At 45.8% G+C, this 18,840-nt stretch overlaps 1 protein-coding gene across 1 annotated transcript; it reads right to left on the bottom strand.

Moving 5' to 3' along the window:
* Nucleotides 1–4,567: 4,567 nt before the first annotated feature.
* On the bottom strand, nucleotides 4,568–8,798 carry CSGALNACT1 (chondroitin sulfate N-acetylgalactosaminyltransferase 1). Its single transcript, XM_069624509.1, has one exon. The coding sequence runs from the start codon at nucleotides 8,087–8,089 to the stop codon at nucleotides 6,494–6,496; it is 1,596 nt and encodes a 531-aa protein (XP_069480610.1). The 5' UTR covers nucleotides 8,090–8,798; the 3' UTR covers nucleotides 4,568–6,493.
* Nucleotides 8,799–18,840: the final 10,042 nt, after the last annotated feature.

The raw sequence follows: 18,840 nt of genomic DNA, 5'->3' as shown, positions 1-18,840 counted from the left end.
GTGCAGGGGTTGCCAGGAGGCAGTGCTGGTGTGTGGCTGAGTGGGCAGGGACCTGGGCCCGAAATCAGAGGGTAGCCAGGTGCACGGAGCCCAAGCAGACAGATCAGCAGGGGAGTGGAAGAGCGAAGGCAGAAGCAAAGAGGAAGGTCTTGAGGTGCTTCCGGAACCGTAGATGGTTCTCCTCAAGTTTCAGAGTGGCAGTGAGGCTGTTCCAGTGGGAGACCAGCCGACGAAAGAGATCTACCGCCAACTCGTTGCTTGGAGAAGCGACTGACTCTTTTAGTCAATAAATCATTTACTGTGGAATTTTTATTTGGATCAAAGTCACGTCACCTATTTGCCAGGGTGAGTGATCAGAAGAGTAATTCCTAACTTTCCTTCAATTCCTTGTATTCCTTCTTCAGAGAAGAACTTTGGTGAGTCTAAAATCCCTGTGCCGTATGCCAGTGCTTGAAGAAATCCCTACTTCCGGCATGTTTGTCAACTGCACAGTCCACGGCACATAATCATTGACACGTGAAATCAATTAAGTGCTTCTATGTAAAAGAAATCTCATAAAGAATACCACATAATAAAAACGAAGGGGTACAAATAGGAGGTAAACAAACACATGTTATATTAAAGAACTATATTCAGTAATAATTAAGAAAGCAAAAATGAAGCAAAAATATCCAGATGAGCCTTAATAATTTATGTGTAAAGCATTGCGTTTTAAAACATTGAACCTATGTATTGAAAACGGACATGTTAAAATGGGGGATCCCTCTTCCTCAGCATCCTAAAGCCGCGCCTCATGCAGCTGTTTGTCAAACCATATATCGCTACTATGAAAATGGGAGCATAAGCCTGGCACCCCTGAATGTTCTATCATCCTATACACTTTAACTGAACCTGACCATTGATCCCCACTTTTTTGAGGTTGCTTTGGGTTCGCTTATTTAAAACTGCTCCCTTTCTCTTGCCTCATGCTAAGTGTTGCCTCCCTGTGATTTTTGGCCTCTGCAATGGGGTTGTCCACCTTCCCGAGGTGGCAGCTCCATGTCAATGCTGCATTCTTCACTTGGCTTCTCCTCGTTTGATGTGAACGTTATGTACCATTTGTTTATTTTTTTACTGTGGGGTAGTTTATTTGCGTTATTCTAGCTTCGTAAACATGAAAGGCACCCATGTCAGGCATGTGCTGCACTTCTGTGTATGGTATTTATGAACACAGTCACCCGGGTTTGCTTGCAGGATGGTCTTGATTTGATTTGTAGATATAGAAGCCCACCCCCTGCGAAGTTAAAAGAAAGCCTTACAGGTGCTAAACAATCCCATTTGCGTTCAGTTTAAGCTGCACAGTTTCATGCTGGGTGATGAGTGCGCAGAGTGTTTATGGGAAATTGCCTGTCTCTTCTTCGTTATGCTGACGTTAGCAATGGAAAGCAAAGCAAGACAGGTATTTATCTTAGGGTTTTAATAGTGCGCTGCTTGATGCCTGCAATGCTTTAAACGGTGAGCGGCAGGGAAGGCAGGTGGGGGAGGGCGAGTATGTCAAAAGGGAGGGAGCATTGTTGAAGCACAAGCCCAACGCTTCAATAGGCTGAGCTGGCATACGTCACAAGGGGTTGGGGCTGCCTGAGTGGACGTTTAGGAGGGGGAGAGTTCCAGAGCTAGTAGCCTTGGCCATGCAGGCTTCTGGCCTGCAAGAACTTTGCATATATAGCCCGGCAAGCGGCTACTAAGGGCGTGTGGGTTAGGCACAGTATCTTAATTTGGATCCGGTACTTCAAGGTCAACCAGTGGAGAATGTTCATGGCAGCAGTGGTGCTATCCGATCACCCCAGCCTGTAGATTGGATGCACTGGAGGCATCGCATTGCAAATGATTTCCACTGCGAGACCAGCATGGGTCCCCGTGCAGTTTGAGATGGTACATACATAATTCAGGACTACCTAGGAACGAATCACTTGCTAGGCTCACGACAATCAGGATTCTGCCCTCTCCATGCCACGGAAACAGCCCTGCTGTACCTCAAGACTAAAATTGAGGAGCTAAAAGACAATGGCAAAACCACCCTGTTACTACTGCTGGACTTGTCAGCAGCTTTTGACTTGGTGGACCATGCAGTTCTATGTAGCCACCTAAGACACGCTGCCAACTTCACAGGAGAAGCCATAGCCTGGGTTCAATCCTTTTTAGCTAACTGAACTATGAGTCTTCTCTACCTCCTCTTGTGCTGATCCTATCCAAATAACATGTGGAGTCCCACAGGGATCCTGTGTATCACCCACCATGTACAACATATTCACCAAGCCACTATTTGACAAGTTGGATAGACTGGGTGTCACCTACACTAATTATGCAGATGACACCCAGATCCTCATACCCCTTTCGGGCAACTATGAAGAAGACCTGGCCTTGGTGAATAAAATATACATCCTCATTCAGGCATGGATGGTAACCCACGGTCTATGCCTGAATGACGACAAAACTGAGATCCTACTCCTCGGATCTGACTCCAACTTAAAAAAACGAACCACTAACTATATATCTTTCAACATTGACAACAATATCATTAAGGTTATGCCTGAGGTCAAAACTCTAGGATTCTACCTGGACTCCGCTCTTAACCTAAAAAAGCAAGTTAGCTCCCTTTCCTCCACTACCGCCTACACTTGTAAATTCATCCAAGCTGCCAGACCATTTCTATCCAATGCCAGCTGCATCACCCTGGCCAATGCTCTTATCATGTCTAGACTAGACTACTGTAACACCCTGTACTCAGGAGCTAACAAGTATGTCACCGACAAACTCCAAAGACTGCAGAGCAACGCTCTAAGAGCAGCTCTGAACATCCCTCATAGAGAGCACATCTCTAAATTCAGAAAAGAGGCCCACTGGCTACAAATAAAGGATAGAATCCTCCTCAAAACCATATCTCTCACCTCTAAATGTCTCAACACTCTAGCACCCCCCTACCTATCGGAAAATATCACCAGGAAATTCACCACCCGACCTCTGAGATCTGCCAATACCTTCCTGCTTAAGATCCCTAGATTTAAACTCACCACGGCGGGAGGAACTAGCTTCCCAGTTAAAGCTGCTCAAACATGGAATACTCTCCCTATTGACCTCAGACGTCCCTTACCATACACTAGATTCAGAACTAATGCTCTCAAATGGCTTCGGTCTAATGACCTCTAACCCTCTTCACTTTGACAACCTTTTCAAAGTACCTGACAGCACTACGGTGACTCACCTACCATCCTACTCTTAGCTGTAATCATAAACTCTTACTAACCTACTTCCTACTAGCCTGACCTCTATCTGATACACCCCCTCCATGCTCCAGAAATAGCTAATATCTATTCCACCTCACTCACTCACTGTATCCACATTATATCAAATGACTCTACTGCGTTATATACTATCTTATGTATTTCACATTGTAACTACATGTATGTACCAAATTGTAACAGGCATTGTAACTAAGCTTCGAGAATTCATGTACTGCGGCGCCCAGCTGCCCAAGGGCTCGGTGCGCATTATCAAATTAATAAACAAACAAACAAACAAACAGGGTGAGCATGGGCTCTGTGGAAAGGGGGAAGGTCACAAAGAAGGGTAAATCGTGTAGTGCTTGGACTTTGCGACAGTATATGACTAACATGGATGACGGAGATACTGGTCTCAGCGAGCTTTCATACTTTCCATGCTTCTGCTACAGATCATGCAGGGAGGATAGCTCAGGGGCAACGTGCTCGCCTTGAAAGCAAGACGACACGGAGCAACACAGGTTCGATCCCCAGGTTGTGCTTAGAAACCTCTGGGTATTAAGCGCATTATAAATAACATATCATGTCATGTAAGTAGCCCCTCTCTGAAGGGGTGACTGTGACCTGCAGAGCCTGTCCAATTGGTAGTATCATGTACCAGTTATTTACAAGCACAAGAACCAAAAATTGCCGTGATGAGAGCAAGTTAGACTTTATGTGGATGCAGAAAGTATCTGCTCTTATTGAGGCTCCATCTCCACCTGTTTTGTGCCTGACGTGGCGCTTCTTCAGGATTCGTATGCTTGTGCTGCTACTACGTTGATTTCTTAAAATGATTCAACTTAAAGTTTTGTTTCTTTTACCTCTAACACATGGATGGATTATGCTAATTATTGTGCAGGCTATGTTTCTCGCAAAGTACTTTGTGACAGTGTTGATTTGCCCACACAAAAGAGGGTTCAATGTAGGATAGGACTCCCAGGTTGCAAAGTTACAATACTTTTCTGTTATCTTTATACAAATACAGAAGACCGCACAGCATCGTCATTCCAACTTGCTCAGGGACATACATGGCACAAGTGTCTCATTGAATATCAAAATGGCGCGATACCTATAACTGGAGTCACGCTGCCTGATCTCCTCAACTATGCTAAGGGAAGGGGACATGAGTCCTTTGCATGTTCTAAGTACATCTGCGTGGTGTGGGTCCTAATGCTGCGCCCTGGCCCCGCTCCCCACAACAGCAGTAAGTACTCCAGAACTCCACCAGAAAGAGGAAGACCTTCAGGGAAATTAACACACTCGTGTGATATGGAGTACACCAGTCATTTATTTACACACTTTAAATAAAGATTGTTATAAGCATTAACATTAACAGTCTAGATCATGATAGAGCATCCATGGCTTGTGGATTCCAGTACCACAGCATACACACACCAGCGGGTAAAGACGTCAACGCCTTTCACATTAGACGGTGCCACATTGCATAACCGTCCCTCGTGGGGGATCCCCAGACACTTGAAGTGAAGGCACCATAGTTCCTGACCCACACATGGCCACCAATCCTTACTCAGGGTTCAAGAAACTGCACACATACTCCAGCACACATTATATCACAGTCGAGCTGTGGCTCAACCGCACAGGTAACGCCTAACCCGCTTCCACTCACTGGCTGGGGTGACACACAAACTCACAGTCTCTCTTGGAGTCTGGAGGGGACCCATACTAGACTTTCAGCTCCAAGTCTCCTGGCTCTAGGTTGGGGGTGAGATGATGCCCCTATGACTCTAAATTGAATGGGACCGTTTTTCTTGGGGAGTTACTGAAAACCCAATATAGAGTCTGTTAGTGCCAACACTCGAGGTAACATTGTAAATAGGCGCCAGGATAACTTGTCTGCCCAGGCCAAGGGAACAGCTTCTTACAAGATCCTTAATGGAACGAGCATACTTGCTAAATTTCTTTGCTGAAGCATCCGGTTAAGGATTGAGGAGAGCATGTCTGCCTCTGAAGGCTTCCGCTCCCATTGTTCCAGTCAATGTCAAAGTAAAAGCAAAGTCCAGGACTTGAGTAGCGTGTTCCTTGGCACATGGAGTTATCTTTTAACCTCATTACTAGGTACAGACTTTGCATTGCCTCTTTATCACTGCTATTTCCAACAGTACCGGGTCATCTTACCACAGCATTCTTTTTCTGGTTACCTTACCGCTAGGGTTTTAAAGGGGATGGCAATAGGGTCTCCCCTGGAAGAGAAAACCCCAAAAAAGGAGAGGCAGAGCAGCAAGCATGAAGGCAGCAATTGGAGCTGGAATAGCGGGCAGAGGAATACATCGAGAAAAGGATGCTGCAGTAAAATGAGCCCAATCCATTTCAATCCTACAATCATTGTGTATTGCATAGGCCCTGAACCCCAAGGGACTTGCAAAGGTTACATATATGGAAATGTGCCCACAGAACATGGCCCACTGAATCCACTTCATAACATTACTCCCTTTCCAAGGCATGTTGTGTGGAGCTGCCAGGGCTAAAAAAAAATACATCTTCGGCTGGAGCGAGCTTGCATTCTCGAATGTCTATCAGTCTGAAAGTCCCAGCATGCAACATGATGCTGGATAAACCGCCCGAAGTTGCTAAGCATGACATGGGTCACCTGGCTGCTTGGAGGAGTTCGTTTCATGGCTTACACCAGGCTTCCATTTCTGCCATGAAAGGGTGGGATTGCAACTGAATGCACGCATTAAACAATGTATCGCCACAGCCAGACTAGAGGCCTCTCCTGAGCACTTAGAAGCGTTGACGACTGGGAAATACCATAACTTAATAATAAACAGGTTGAAATACACCTCACCATGCAACCAATCAGATCCACTTTCCTTCACTCGTCACTCAATGCAGCACACATAAGGAAATATGGCAAAACGCGCTATTTTCAGAAAATCTCAACGTAAAAAAACTTGCAGAGTAATGCATTTAAACAAAAACCCTGTCCTTTTACAAAATTCATACAGTGAAATCCTGCACTGAGACAGCGGGTCTCAAGCTATTTGCGTGACCAATGTGGTGCCAGTAATGTTTGCTTGTGACCTAAAATTATCATAATGGGTGACTGAAGCTGGGCAAGAGTGAGGCCGGACCTCAGGACATGAAACTCAGACCCAAAGATAGAGATTTGCATTTCCTGCTGCGTCCATTCCCACTACTTTCAAAAAGAGGCTGAGCCGGCAATCCCCTGGCATTCACGTTTTTTTAGCTCCGCCTTTGTGTTTCCGCTTGTGCATGTGGGCTTCTATGTCCCGCCTGAAGATCAGCATCCCGAGCTGGCTGGGGGAGGCTTCGTTCACCGCCCTGGACTGCACACACATCTTGTACTGCTCAGAAGCTAGTTCATCTGGACACCGCTTTTCGTGCCAAAGGTGAAAGAGACCCCGTACTGGCGTCCGGATGACCATGAGGCTGCTGTGGAGGTACTTGCGATAGAGCTGGACATCTTCACCACCCCAGCCTTTGATGTGCAAATCGAACCCGCCTATATTGATGAAATCTGAACGGTACTGGCAAGTCATTCCAAACCCAAAGTCTCTCCAAAACCCAGTGTCCTTTCTTATAACCACCTGTCGGTCGACTGCCGGAATGGCGTCTCGGCGCCCATAGATGATAGACGGGTTATACTGACTGAAAAGGATTGGATAAAACACTCGCTTCCCCGGCTGAGCATTCAACCTACATGTGTTAATGAACTCTGCGGTGAAGTATATATCCACATCACAGAAAAAGAGTAGGACATTGGGCCCTTTCCAAGCACGAGCTCCCACATCCAAGCCTTTTCCCCTCGAGAACTCTTCGTTCAACTGTATGAAAGTAAAGTTCTTGAAATTGATGGACCTAGAGGTGTTTTCCAGGATGCTTTTCACCTCGAGTGCCTGGTCTTTTCCAAAGTAGACGACGGTGAGGTGGACTCGTCCATCTTGCTGAACACAAACTTGCTGGAAGTTGCGCATGAACTGCTGGAATTTGTCCGCTCTTTTCGCCAACGGGACAATGATGTTTATGAGCATGTTCCCGGTGTGGATTTCTTCGTACTTGACATTCATGATGGGGCCAAAAGGTCGGAACAGAGCAAGGCGTTTAAATTCATGTTTCTGCTTTCCTTGAAATGTCAGTTCGTACAAAGTGCCTTTGTCCCTTTCTGTACGGTAGAGGCCTTCGATGAAATCCGAGGCGACATACTTATGGTAGTTTGCATTGCTTTCATAGATGGGGCTATTCAACGACTCCACTGCAGCCCCAATGGCTTCGGCTAACTCATCCTTTTTATCTTTCCTCAAAGGTTTTTCCTCTGGGTGTCGTGTCAGTCCAGTTTCCAACTGGTACACTCGCTCGAGGGTAAAGCTTTCAAAGGGCACTGCGGCATATTCAGTTGGCAACTTCATACCAGCACGGACTTCAGCCTTGTCGACTTGGGAACGTAAGAATGCGAGAAGGCCTGTTTTGGCTTCTTCAGGACTGCCGTGCTCAAAACCGACTGCCATTGAGTCACTTGGCGGTCCACGCATGCTCTTAAGCCTTTGGTCGTGGATCTGGAGCTCATCCTTCAAATGTGCAATCTGCTTCTTGAGGCTGGTGACATAGTTATGGTGCTGCTCCTCTTCATCCTCCAACGGAGCTCGGTATCCTTCCTTGCCTGTTGGGCTGTTGACCTTCAGCCACGCGGGCTGCTCATTCGGAAAGTGCAGGGTGCAGTTCAGCATAGATAAGACAGTCATAGAAAGGCGAAGAACCACAAGCAGGCCTGCCAAGCGCAAAACCCATGCCAGCAGTCCTCGTCGGCCCATCCTCAATGAGATGTCCACCACAAGGTTGAAAACATTAAAATCACTTTGACTAGAAAGTCCTTTGAACCATCCCAGCTTTCGGTTTATTTTGTAAATTTGTTAAAACCTAGATCAAATATGTCTGTGTCCACATGGAGACTGGGCAGCAGGGATTAAAAATCAGCTTCACCTGCACTACAGCTCACTCTAAGCCCCAAGTCCTCCATGTGCGCGGGTAGCATATCAGTATACCCACAGGATCGGTCCCAAATGTCACACTGTACACTACAGACTCCTAAGGCAACTAACTGTTGCTCTTCATAATCTTCATAGCGCATCTTGGCCCAAAGGTCCAGTGGCTTGGGTAGGCCAACCACAGTGGCGTTCGCAATTCATATTATAATTATGGAAGCTTCATGTGAATCGAGTTAGTAGCGTCCCCTGCATGCCCGTACCTTTCCGCGTGCAGCGCTCCCATCATCTCCGCGCGCTCCCATCATCCCCGCATTTCGGGCCCTGCAGCTTCTAGAACATTCGACAGGCCTACGCAGCACCGGTCCCACAGAGAATGCGTCCAACGGAAACCTTCGAATTTAAGGTAGCGTAGCCGGTTCTTTTCCACCTTCGCCGCAGTCGCTGCTCGCGCTCCCACCTCCGCCCGTCCGCCGGCCTCTACTCTACCACGGAGTTATTTTGGGCAAAGAGTTGCTAACGAACGAGGCGTGCCGGCGTACAGTGCGAGGCTCACAGAGCCGCAGGCACCTGAGGCGCTGCAGTCAAACGCCCCTGTTTACTGTTTCCTGGAGGCGACGTTGATTTTTTTCTTTCGGAAAATGGTTCCATTGAATGAGTTGGCTAAAAAAATATCTTTGCAAATTACCGTTCCCTAAAGGGAATCCGCAAGTTCCAAACTGGCAGGCGGGCTGTGGGGAGGGGGGAGCCGCTCTCGTCGCCATAAAAGAGTCCAGTGTGCAGCTGGGAGGACAGGGGCCGGGCTCTTTCTCTGGTATACTCTGGCTTCTCGGACCTGGCGAGGTAACCCGATGGGTTGAGTGCTGGATGCGCGAATTGTTTGCAAATTGCAGGGCACAGACTTTTATATTGGTTTTGACTCAGGTCAAAATGGCTAGTTTACAGACCAATCCGTGGCCCGTTTAAATTACGCGTGTGTTAAGCACTATAAAATGGTTAGAGAACACTGTTAGTTGCTGTGCTTCAAACTCAGCATTACGCTAATGCATATCAGCGATTCACGGCGGCTCCACGCCACCAAGCCAGATTTAACACAAAGTACAGCTTGGGTAATTATTCTCCAATAATTTACAAGTCCCTATGTTATAACATTCTAAAAATACTCCAGAGGCACACATCCTAATAGGGGTGAGGGGGCTCTTGAACTTCCATAATGAGAAGTGACATCACAAAAGTTAATATATTTTAAAGTGAAATATTTACGCAGTGACCTTTTCTAATCAAAGAAAGTGCACATTCCAACTGAACATTTGCCTTTCAGACATTTTATAAGAATGAGAAAAATAATCCGATGGAGCCAATTTTCATAAAATGCTGCTAGCACGCACCTTTACACCCAAGAATCTGTATTGAACTCTTCCGGGCATAGCAAAATCGCAATATAAGACAACATGCTTACTTTCATGTGGTCTAATGAGTTTCGGGAATGGGAGCCTGACTACCTGGATTTGAATCTCAGCTTCTGTACTGCTTGTATCGACCGCAAACATATTTTTCCATTAATTAAAGGGAGCACACTGTCTTCCTGTTTTAAAAACACCCAAGTAGGATGTGTTCGCACTCTGAAAAATGTGGTCGAACGCCTTCAACCTACAGTTGCCTTCGACTTGTTTTACCTGACACACACACCACAAAGAACTGTGCAGTAACGCCCCTAAGACACACGGGGTAATTTTAGTACAGGCTGGAACTCAAAATTAAATTATAAAAGCAACTGATGTCGGCAGGCGCAGCAGGCCTGTTTCCAAGACCTTCCCGGGCCATTTTAAGGCTTCACGCTCCGTGTCTGGCCCTGTTAGGGCATGGCTGGCACGGCTGCTGCACTCTGTTTCCCTCACTCTGCCCTCCTAGCACCTGTTCAGGATCGAGAGGAACTACCATTGTTTTCTTCCTGCCGTTCCAATCATCCTCATAAATTCGGCCACTTCCGTAAGATCCTACCTCCTTTCGCACCACTCTCCATTCCTGCCCCGGCGTCTGAAGCAATTTCAATTTCTCTTCCGATTAGCCTCCCTGATCCAGGTCTGTTGCCCTCCTGCCTCTCCACGTTTTATGAATCTGCTTGTTCGTGTCCTGCATACAACTTTTCTAGTTCTTTGACTCTGCCGACTGCTAACACCTTCCTGTTACTGTGGACTTTGCCATTATCTCCTGTGGCATTATAAATATAATTGTTCTTTTATAAGGCGCTTAATACCAATGAGTGGTTTTTAAGTGCAGGATAAGGATTCGTACCTGTTGCGCTGCATTGTCTTGCTTCCAAGACAAACGCGTTGCCCCTGAGCTATCCTTCCCTGATTTTGCCATCATATTCGTTGGACTTCTAACTTTTCTGTTAATACCTGATGCATTGAATTTAACTATAACACCTTTGTTCACTATTTTGGTGTCCCTCACAGGACCACAGCATGCGCTTGTCAGCACGGACCCCCACATGGCTCCCCAACCCAGCACAGGTATAACAAGGAGCGGAAACCAAGAGCTCACAGAATGGTGACTTTGTTTATAACATGCCGTTTTCCAACTGAAACTCTCCTCCCTCGACCCGCCCCTTCCGCCCCCCACCCCTTCACTTTACGTCACTTCCCTTACTCCCATGTCACATGACTGGGCAGAGACCAAATACACCACAACCCCCCTTTCTTAACAAAACGTACATTTTATGCCATCTCTTCTTTGAGTCTCTGTGTTCGCATCCGTGCCCAGTGAGGTCTTTGATCCTGCTCATCTGGGGCGGACTTGCATCTATCAGCGGAGGTGACACGTCCTGTTCTCCACTGGGGCCCTCTCCATCTCCTTCAAAAGGAGCATCCCACTCCCTTGGACCAGAGTCCTCCTTGTGTGTTTGCGTCACAATAAATCTAGGCATCCTTTTAAAGTGTGATGAATTTCGAGCTACTTTCCTCCTTTCGCCTACTGCCGTGATAACGGACATTTTCACCTGGGTGACCATTAACGGCTCACTATTGAAGGCAGATGTATGCTTGTGGGTCTGGGGTTGATGCACTATCACCACATCCCCTATCTCTAGATAATTTGCACAAGCCCTCCTGGCCCCATCGGTTTGCACCTTCATGTTTTCCTTGGCATTCCTTTCTTGTCTCCGCATCTCAGAGTCCTTTTCTTAGCCTTCTCCCGGGCCCGCGACATGTGGTCTCCATGTGCAAATGCTCCTCTCAAACATCACCTCTGACGGTGCTTTTCCAGTGGTGCTGTGAGGGGTATTTCTGTAATCTCATGACAGTTGATATAGTACCCTTTCCACGGGTTCTCCAGTCAGGTGTGCAATCTGAATGTTTCTTATTATGTTGCTCATGAATCTTTCTACGGTCCCATTGGCTGTGGCCACGAAGGTGTGGTTCGTCGGTGTGTGAACCCCATATATTCTGAGAAGGCTTCAAAGTCTTGCCCTTTGAATGGAGGCCCATTAACTGACTTGACTACTCTCGGTATTCCATAAGCAGCAAACATTCTGTCCAGCGGCGGTATGGTGTGGTATGCTGCTTTAGAAGGTACTAACTGCACATCCCGAAAATATGGAGTATTCATTCATTGCCACCAGTATATATTCTCCTCCTTCAATGGGTCAGAAGAAATCGATTGCTACCTCATCCCACTCCTTTTTAGGTAAGTGCGTCATGTGTAAGGGTTCTGGTCAGGTAAGGGGCCCAATAACCGCACATGTGGCACATTGTTTGAGGAGTGTTTCCACCTGCGTGTCCAACTGCGGAAACCGGACCTTCTGCCGTAGCATCCTCTTGGTGGACATGATTTCCCTATGTCCTTCATGGGCAAGTTCGAGAACCTTCCTTTGAAGCGTCCGAGGAATGACGAGCTTGGTGCCTTTCAGTAGTAACCCTTCCTCTGATCTGGCCAGCTGTACCCTCACTGCCATCAAACTCCCAAGGTCCTGTTGTGTGTCTGTGCTAGCACACTCTCTCATCTGTCTGGCCTGTTTCCATCAACCCGATTCAATGCATTTGAAGATGATCTGGATGGCTTGATAATTTTCAGTCTCTTGCGTTTTGAGGGTCAGGTCGACTCCTGTTGGTACAGCTGCTTGTATGATGTAATGTATGTATTGATCTGCTATCAGGGGTGGTGAAACGGAACTCTTGCGAGGATGCAGAGACAGGAAATCAGCTGGATTGTCCTCTTTCCCCAGGCACTGAATGATGCAGAAACTGTAATCTTGGAGTCTCAAGCCCCACCTCTCAATTATGGGGGGCAATTTCGGTTGGGGATTCCCATATAAGAACAGTAGTGCCTGATGGTCACACAGTAAATGGTTTCCCTTAGAGAAATAAGTGAAAGAGCTCACAAGCCCACACCAGTGCTAGTCCTTCTTTTTACACTTGTGAGTAGGCCTGTTTTGTTCTCGAGAGGATCCTGCTGGCATATGAGATGACATGTCACTTCCCGCCCTCGGTAGGGTCAATTTGTTTGAGTATGGCGCTCAGGCCTACCGGGCTGGCGTCCACCACCAACTCTATCTCTCTCGCTGTGTTGCAGTAAGCCATGATTTTGACATCAGCGATCCGTTGACTAATGATTTCAAATGCTTGTTGGCATGTTTCCGACCACACAAACGTTGATTGTTGCTTTGTAAGAGCACTTAGCAGCACACTCAGTGATGCTAAATCCTATATATACACCGGGTGCAATAGCTGGCAAGTCCTAAAAAGGATCGTAGTTCTGATACATTGGTTGGTCGGTCTGCCTCAATGTGATCGGCTACTTTCTCAGGGTCTGGGGTCATGCCTTGGGCCAAGAATATGTGACCAAAGAATCGAAGCATGTGCTTCCTGAATTCACACCTATACCTGTTTAGTGTGAGATGTGCTTCTTCCAGGGCCATTCATACTCTCATCAAGGAGTTATCATGTTGTTCTTGATCCTTCCCAAATACCAACATATAGTCACTGTAATTTAGACAGTTAGGAATATGTTTGATGACAATATGTATCTCAGCTTGGAAGATTTCAGCAGCTGGTGAAACTCAAAAATGGAGCCACTTGTATTGGTAGAGCCTCAAGTTAGTAACAAAAGTGGTTATGTACCTGGATTCCTCTCTCAGTTCTAACTGATGGTAGTCTTTGTTTAGATCCAGTTTTTAAAATACAGTGGTGCCATTGAGTAAATGGATCATGTCAGTTATTTGCAGGGCTTGATGACGCTCTCTCAGCATGGCTTTGTTGGGTTGGCAAATGTCCACACATAGGGCCTCATTAGGACCCTGGCGGTAAGGGGTTTGCGCCAGCGTTAGCTGCGCCGACCCCTTACCGCCAACTACGAGTTCCCATAGCGCCATGGTCATTTTTCCGCCTGCTTTTTGCAGGCGTAAAAATCCATGGCGCTATGGGACCTTGGTGTTAATTACGCCACCGTAATTTACGGTGGCGTAATTAACTCCTTCCCCACTCCCATTATACCCTATGGGGCCGAAATGGGAATGGGGAAGGGTAAATGGGTCAATGGGGACTTACCGCCCCGCCGACCTCGGAATGGGGCGGTAAGTCCACCATCCGCCATGGCGTAAACGGACTTTACGCCATGGCCGGAAAGTCCGTCGATGGCGGAAAAAATCCGCCAGGGTCGTAATGAGGGCCATAGTCTGATGTCTTGTGAGTCACTTTTGGGGATGGGAACAATTGGGTCCCCTCGCCGGTTCAATGTTGTCTGCGGACAAAAATGTGTGCAGCTCTTTCCACTTGCCTCTGAATGTTCACTGGGATGCCACGGAAGTGATGGGCAACTGCAGGTACCTGTGGATCGATGTGTAGTCTGATCTGGTGTTTTTTTTTAGTTCACCCAGACCTTTGAATAGGGTGGGGAAGAGTTGTTCTATTTTGCCCGATGGGTCTATGTATTTGTGGGCCATGAGTCGGTAAAGTACGTGTATGAGCCCCATGTCTATTGCAACCTTGAAACTTAGTATACAGGTATCTTTTTCTCCTGAGTCTTGTATTTGCAGTGTGCCACGAAGTATCCTTTGCACGATAACAGAGTTTTTGACCCATGGGAGTAAAGGTTCACTTCCGCGGGTCAGAGTAGCAGAGCTTGCAGGAGGTTGTTGTAGACTTCCTCGCTGATAACATTTACTGAGGCTCCCGCGTTGACTAAAGACTCAGCTGCGTTGTTGTTCATCTGGAGGAGTAGAATCAGACTTTGTTCGGTCGCTGTTGGGTTCCCCAGTGCATATAGTTAACCTTTTCATTTGGATTCATCGCAAATGTGTTCTCTCCTTCTCGAGTCTTCTTTCGATGACGCACTGGATCTACTATCCGTCTGTGACTCTTCTACTAAGTAACGGACGTACCTTTTAGATCACCGCTTGGGCTTGGAGCTTGTTCTCTTGCTTGATCGCCAATCCGCCGGCATTCTTTCTTGTGTTCTTCCTTCTCCTCTCTCTCTGTTTCTCTGATGAGATTGCTTGTAGTATTGGCTTGCAGCCCTCAGAAGAGTTTGCATCGGCCTTTCCCTGCTTTGTGTTGGTCTGCCACCACTTCCTTCGCCTTGCGTTTAACTGCGGTACATTCAGCATACAGCCTTGAAATGGTTTCCCCCCTGAAGGCCGAGCATTGTTGTCCAATAGCAGGGCAGGTGCCTTCATGGGGAAACTCGTATCCACAACGATAGCAGAATGGTTCCCTGTTGCCTTTGTGTGGTGGCATTGCGTCCATTTTTTGGACAGTGTCTCTTTTTCCTTTTGAGATTTTGATGTCATTGAGGCCTTGCACCTGGTGTGCGAGCGCTGCGTCTGATCTTGCCAGGTGAAGGATCTCTTGCAGTGATTGTGGCTTCTGGAGCAGCCATTTCCTGAAATCTGCAAATTCACACCATGCAATGATCTGGGATTGCAACGCTTCATCATTAGAGTAATTGTTGAAATCACAGTGTTCATGGATTCTCCTTTGTGTTGCTTCGTTGTGTGGAACACATGCTGTTTTTAATCCACATTGGTGTGGGGCGTAAAATAGTCGGTGAGCCCTGTTTTTTTTTTTTTTTTAATTTTATTTGTAATTTGTAGTTTATTCAAACTTTTATTACAATATAAAACACAGAACACAGAAACAGAAAACAGATAATTATGATGCAGCAGAAGCAGAAGCAAAACAATGTTCTTCCTATTCTATTGATGATTTCATTACTTCGTTTGGTATAATCTTTTCCAAGAAATTAATCACCGCGCATGTTAAATGAACGTTGTTGCTAGACAGCATCCTGGACCACCAATCGTCAACATTGTCATTTACAGGAGCATACTTTCCTAAAAACAGTGAACGAGCTTCTACCAACTCCTCACATTCCATTATTAAATGTTTTAAGGATTCTACTGACACTTGACAAAATCTACAAGTATTGTCCCTTGTTTTTTCATCGTGTCTAGCCCAAAGCACATCTTTTGTATGATATATATTTAACCGTAGACGCAGGAATTTATTTCGGTGAAACCTGGAGGGAAATTGCTAAATGATCAAAGCTGTTATCTGCTAGTCCTAAGTCCAACGTGGTCTTCAAGCCAGCTCGGTTTTCTGAGTTCTGTATCCAACTCCATTGCCGTAATTTTATTTGGCTAGTTGTGGAGTAGCCATCACTGTTTCCCACTTGATGTCGGCAGAGTCGACAATTTGCTTTATTTTGTTGATCCAACAGCTCAGCAGCCCTTCATGCGGTCGTAGCATTGAAGCAGACAAAATCTTATTAGCCGGTGCTGGATCGGTCAGATCTATTTTCCTTACCATACCGATTGATCTCCATAGCATTGTTGTATGTAAGGAGTCAAGGCCTAGCTCATGTCTAATTGATTTTACTGAGACGTGTGCAGGAAGTCTAAGTACATGTCTCCAGAACTTGCCTTCCAGTGTTTCCCAGCACTTAGCGCTCAGATTCCACCCAGTTTCTGCGCCGAAGCTGATCGCAGGAACCACCTTCTGTTTGTAGAATGTCAACACAGGGAGTGTTGTAAATTTACCATAGTCAGCGTGAATCCGGGCTCCTTGTAGAGCGTCGATGTTCATATGATTTTTTAGATCCGTCATCCAGTCCGCCTCTCTTATTGAGTTGTTAAAAAGTATTCCCAGATAACGTATGGAAGAGACAATTTCAATGTTTTCGGACTATTGGACCATTTAAATGCACGTTCCTTCCTAGTGAAAACCTTTCCAATTGCCAAGATCTTTGTCTTTTTTTCGTTTATTGTTAAATCATTTGCTCCACAATATGTTCGGAAGCTATGGAGCAACCTCTGAAGCCCGATTTGTGTAAGATCCATTAACACAATATCGTCGGCCTAGATTGCATAGCTAATCTTTTGCCCATTCACCTTTGGTGAGAAGCAATTGACGTCTCTAAATGCTATTGGAATGTCTGCAATGCACAATTTAAATAGTAACGCTGCAAGGGGGCAACCCTGTTTAACTCCATTTTTAGTCGGTAGTTTATTTGTTAGCTCTCCTTGGGAATTAATCCGCACACACACTGTGGTATTCAAGTGTAGTGCAATCACTGGATGTAATAGCGAAACTGGGCAATTCCACTTAGATAGCTTTCTCCACAATTTGTCTCGATTGACTGAGTCAAATGCTTGACGCATGTCGATAAATGCCAAAAAAATCTTTGATTTTTTCTTCAACGTCTCCAGTTTTAACAGAGTTAGTATCATCAGGTTTACCTCGGTCCCTACACCTTTTGTAAAACCTGTTTGTCTACAGTCCATCAAGCCTGATTCATTAGCCCATCTCGTTAGTTTGCGTTGTAGGCAGGTTACGAAGATTTTTCCAATAGTGTCAAGAAGCGCAATCGGCCTATAATTTGAAGGGTCGGTCCGACTGCCCTCCTTGAACACAGGTACAACAACCGCTGATCGCCAAGAGTCTGGTATTTCTTTAAATGATGCGATTATTTCAAATAGATGGACAATGAACTTGGACCATTGCTCTTTTTTTTCTTTCAACATGATGTTAGTTATGCCATCAGGCCCTGCTGCTCTAGAATTTTTTAGATGCTGGATTATGTACGCAATGTCCTCCGTGCTCTCAATGACATCCCAAGTTACGTTGCTTTCTAATGCCAACGCAGTACTGCATGTAGAGGCAGCTCTGAATACTTTGCGAAAATGATCTTCTCAATTCGCCTTTGAGATGCCATTAGACTGGGATGACTCTTGGTTCAGCGTACCTTTATTTAAGATCTTCCAAATTTCTCTTGAATTGTGGGTCAAGATTAATTTTAGTATTTCTTCGCCTCTTTCTTGATCTCTTAAGCACATGAAAGACTTCAACCAGTTCCTGTATTTCAACTTCCTCTTTTAAATTTCTTGGGCAACGTTATGACACTGTAATTTCTTAAGGCGTCTGATGTCTTTACGCAGACTCTTTTTTTCGTTGCACACAGTCCAGCTGAAGACGTGTTTCGGATCTTTAGGTAAACTACTTCTTGACTTACTTGCGGTACTAAATTTCGTAAGCATTGGTGCAAAATTTATTTTGCTTCGTGGTGTCAGATTTCCTTCTCAAAGATTTTGTGATAGCCTATCTACTTGGACCTCATTGATTCGAAGCCTGTTCCCACCTTGATTGACCTCAATAGCGGTTACAAAGGTGCTATCCGATGTGATTTTGCCACACATCCAAGGCAAAACCAATGGATAACGGTCACTGTTAACACGTTTACATATTTCAAGATCTTCGATGTCAGCCCATACATTATTTGAGATCCATATATAGTCAAGCGTTTTATGCGTTGTCCCACCATGCCAGGTTGGTTTGGGTGGATTATCACTCTTTGTCTTCCCATTCAGCATTTCACAGTCCCGGGATTCCATAGCACTATACCATAGGTGTCTTCTCTCCGCATAGGGATCAGATGATTCTTTTGTGAGCCAAGTCGTAGACTGGATGTCATCAAACCAGGAACAGTTTAGGTTGCCACATATGATTATCTGCATTAAGTGCCATTTGACCAGATTGTTGTCTATGATTGCTGTTATTGATTTCAAATAACAGCTCGTAGATATCATCTTCGGGTTACAATACGTGTTTAACAACAGTAACATTTTTGGGACATCGAAGACCGTTGGTTTGAATTCCATCAAGATCCCTAGAACAAATAGGTTGGGCATATAGGTTTCTTTTATTTCCCAACAAAAGAAATTGTTCAACATTATTAACAGCCCCGAAAATGGGCGACCAAAGCGATTTTTTCCTGCGGGGTTTAGTATTATGGAATAACCATCTCTTATTGGTTCTTCTCGTAGCCACGTTTCTTGTAGACATAACGCTAGGTTGTTGTCTAGCGAGAGAGGAAGATCTTGAAAGAGATGGGTAAAACCCTGTGTGTTCCATGACACCAGTCCAGTGAGCACTTTTCCATTCTGCGAGACTAGTTACTTCCTGCGCTGACCAATCGTATTATCCCTGAGCTTATTCTGGGCTATTTTGGCAGTTCCTGCGGGGTGAATGTTAAATACTTCTTTTAGGATATCTCTCCTCTTTTCGTTGGTAGTACGGCTATGTTCG

The sequence above is a fragment of the Ambystoma mexicanum genome, chromosome 11, assembly GCF_040938575.1.
Source record: "Ambystoma mexicanum isolate Mex_15411 chromosome 11, UKY_AmexF1_1, whole genome shotgun sequence".
NCBI lineage: Eukaryota > Metazoa > Chordata > Amphibia > Caudata > Ambystomatidae > Ambystoma > Ambystoma mexicanum.
This window is presented reverse-complemented; position numbering and strand designations above follow the sequence as displayed.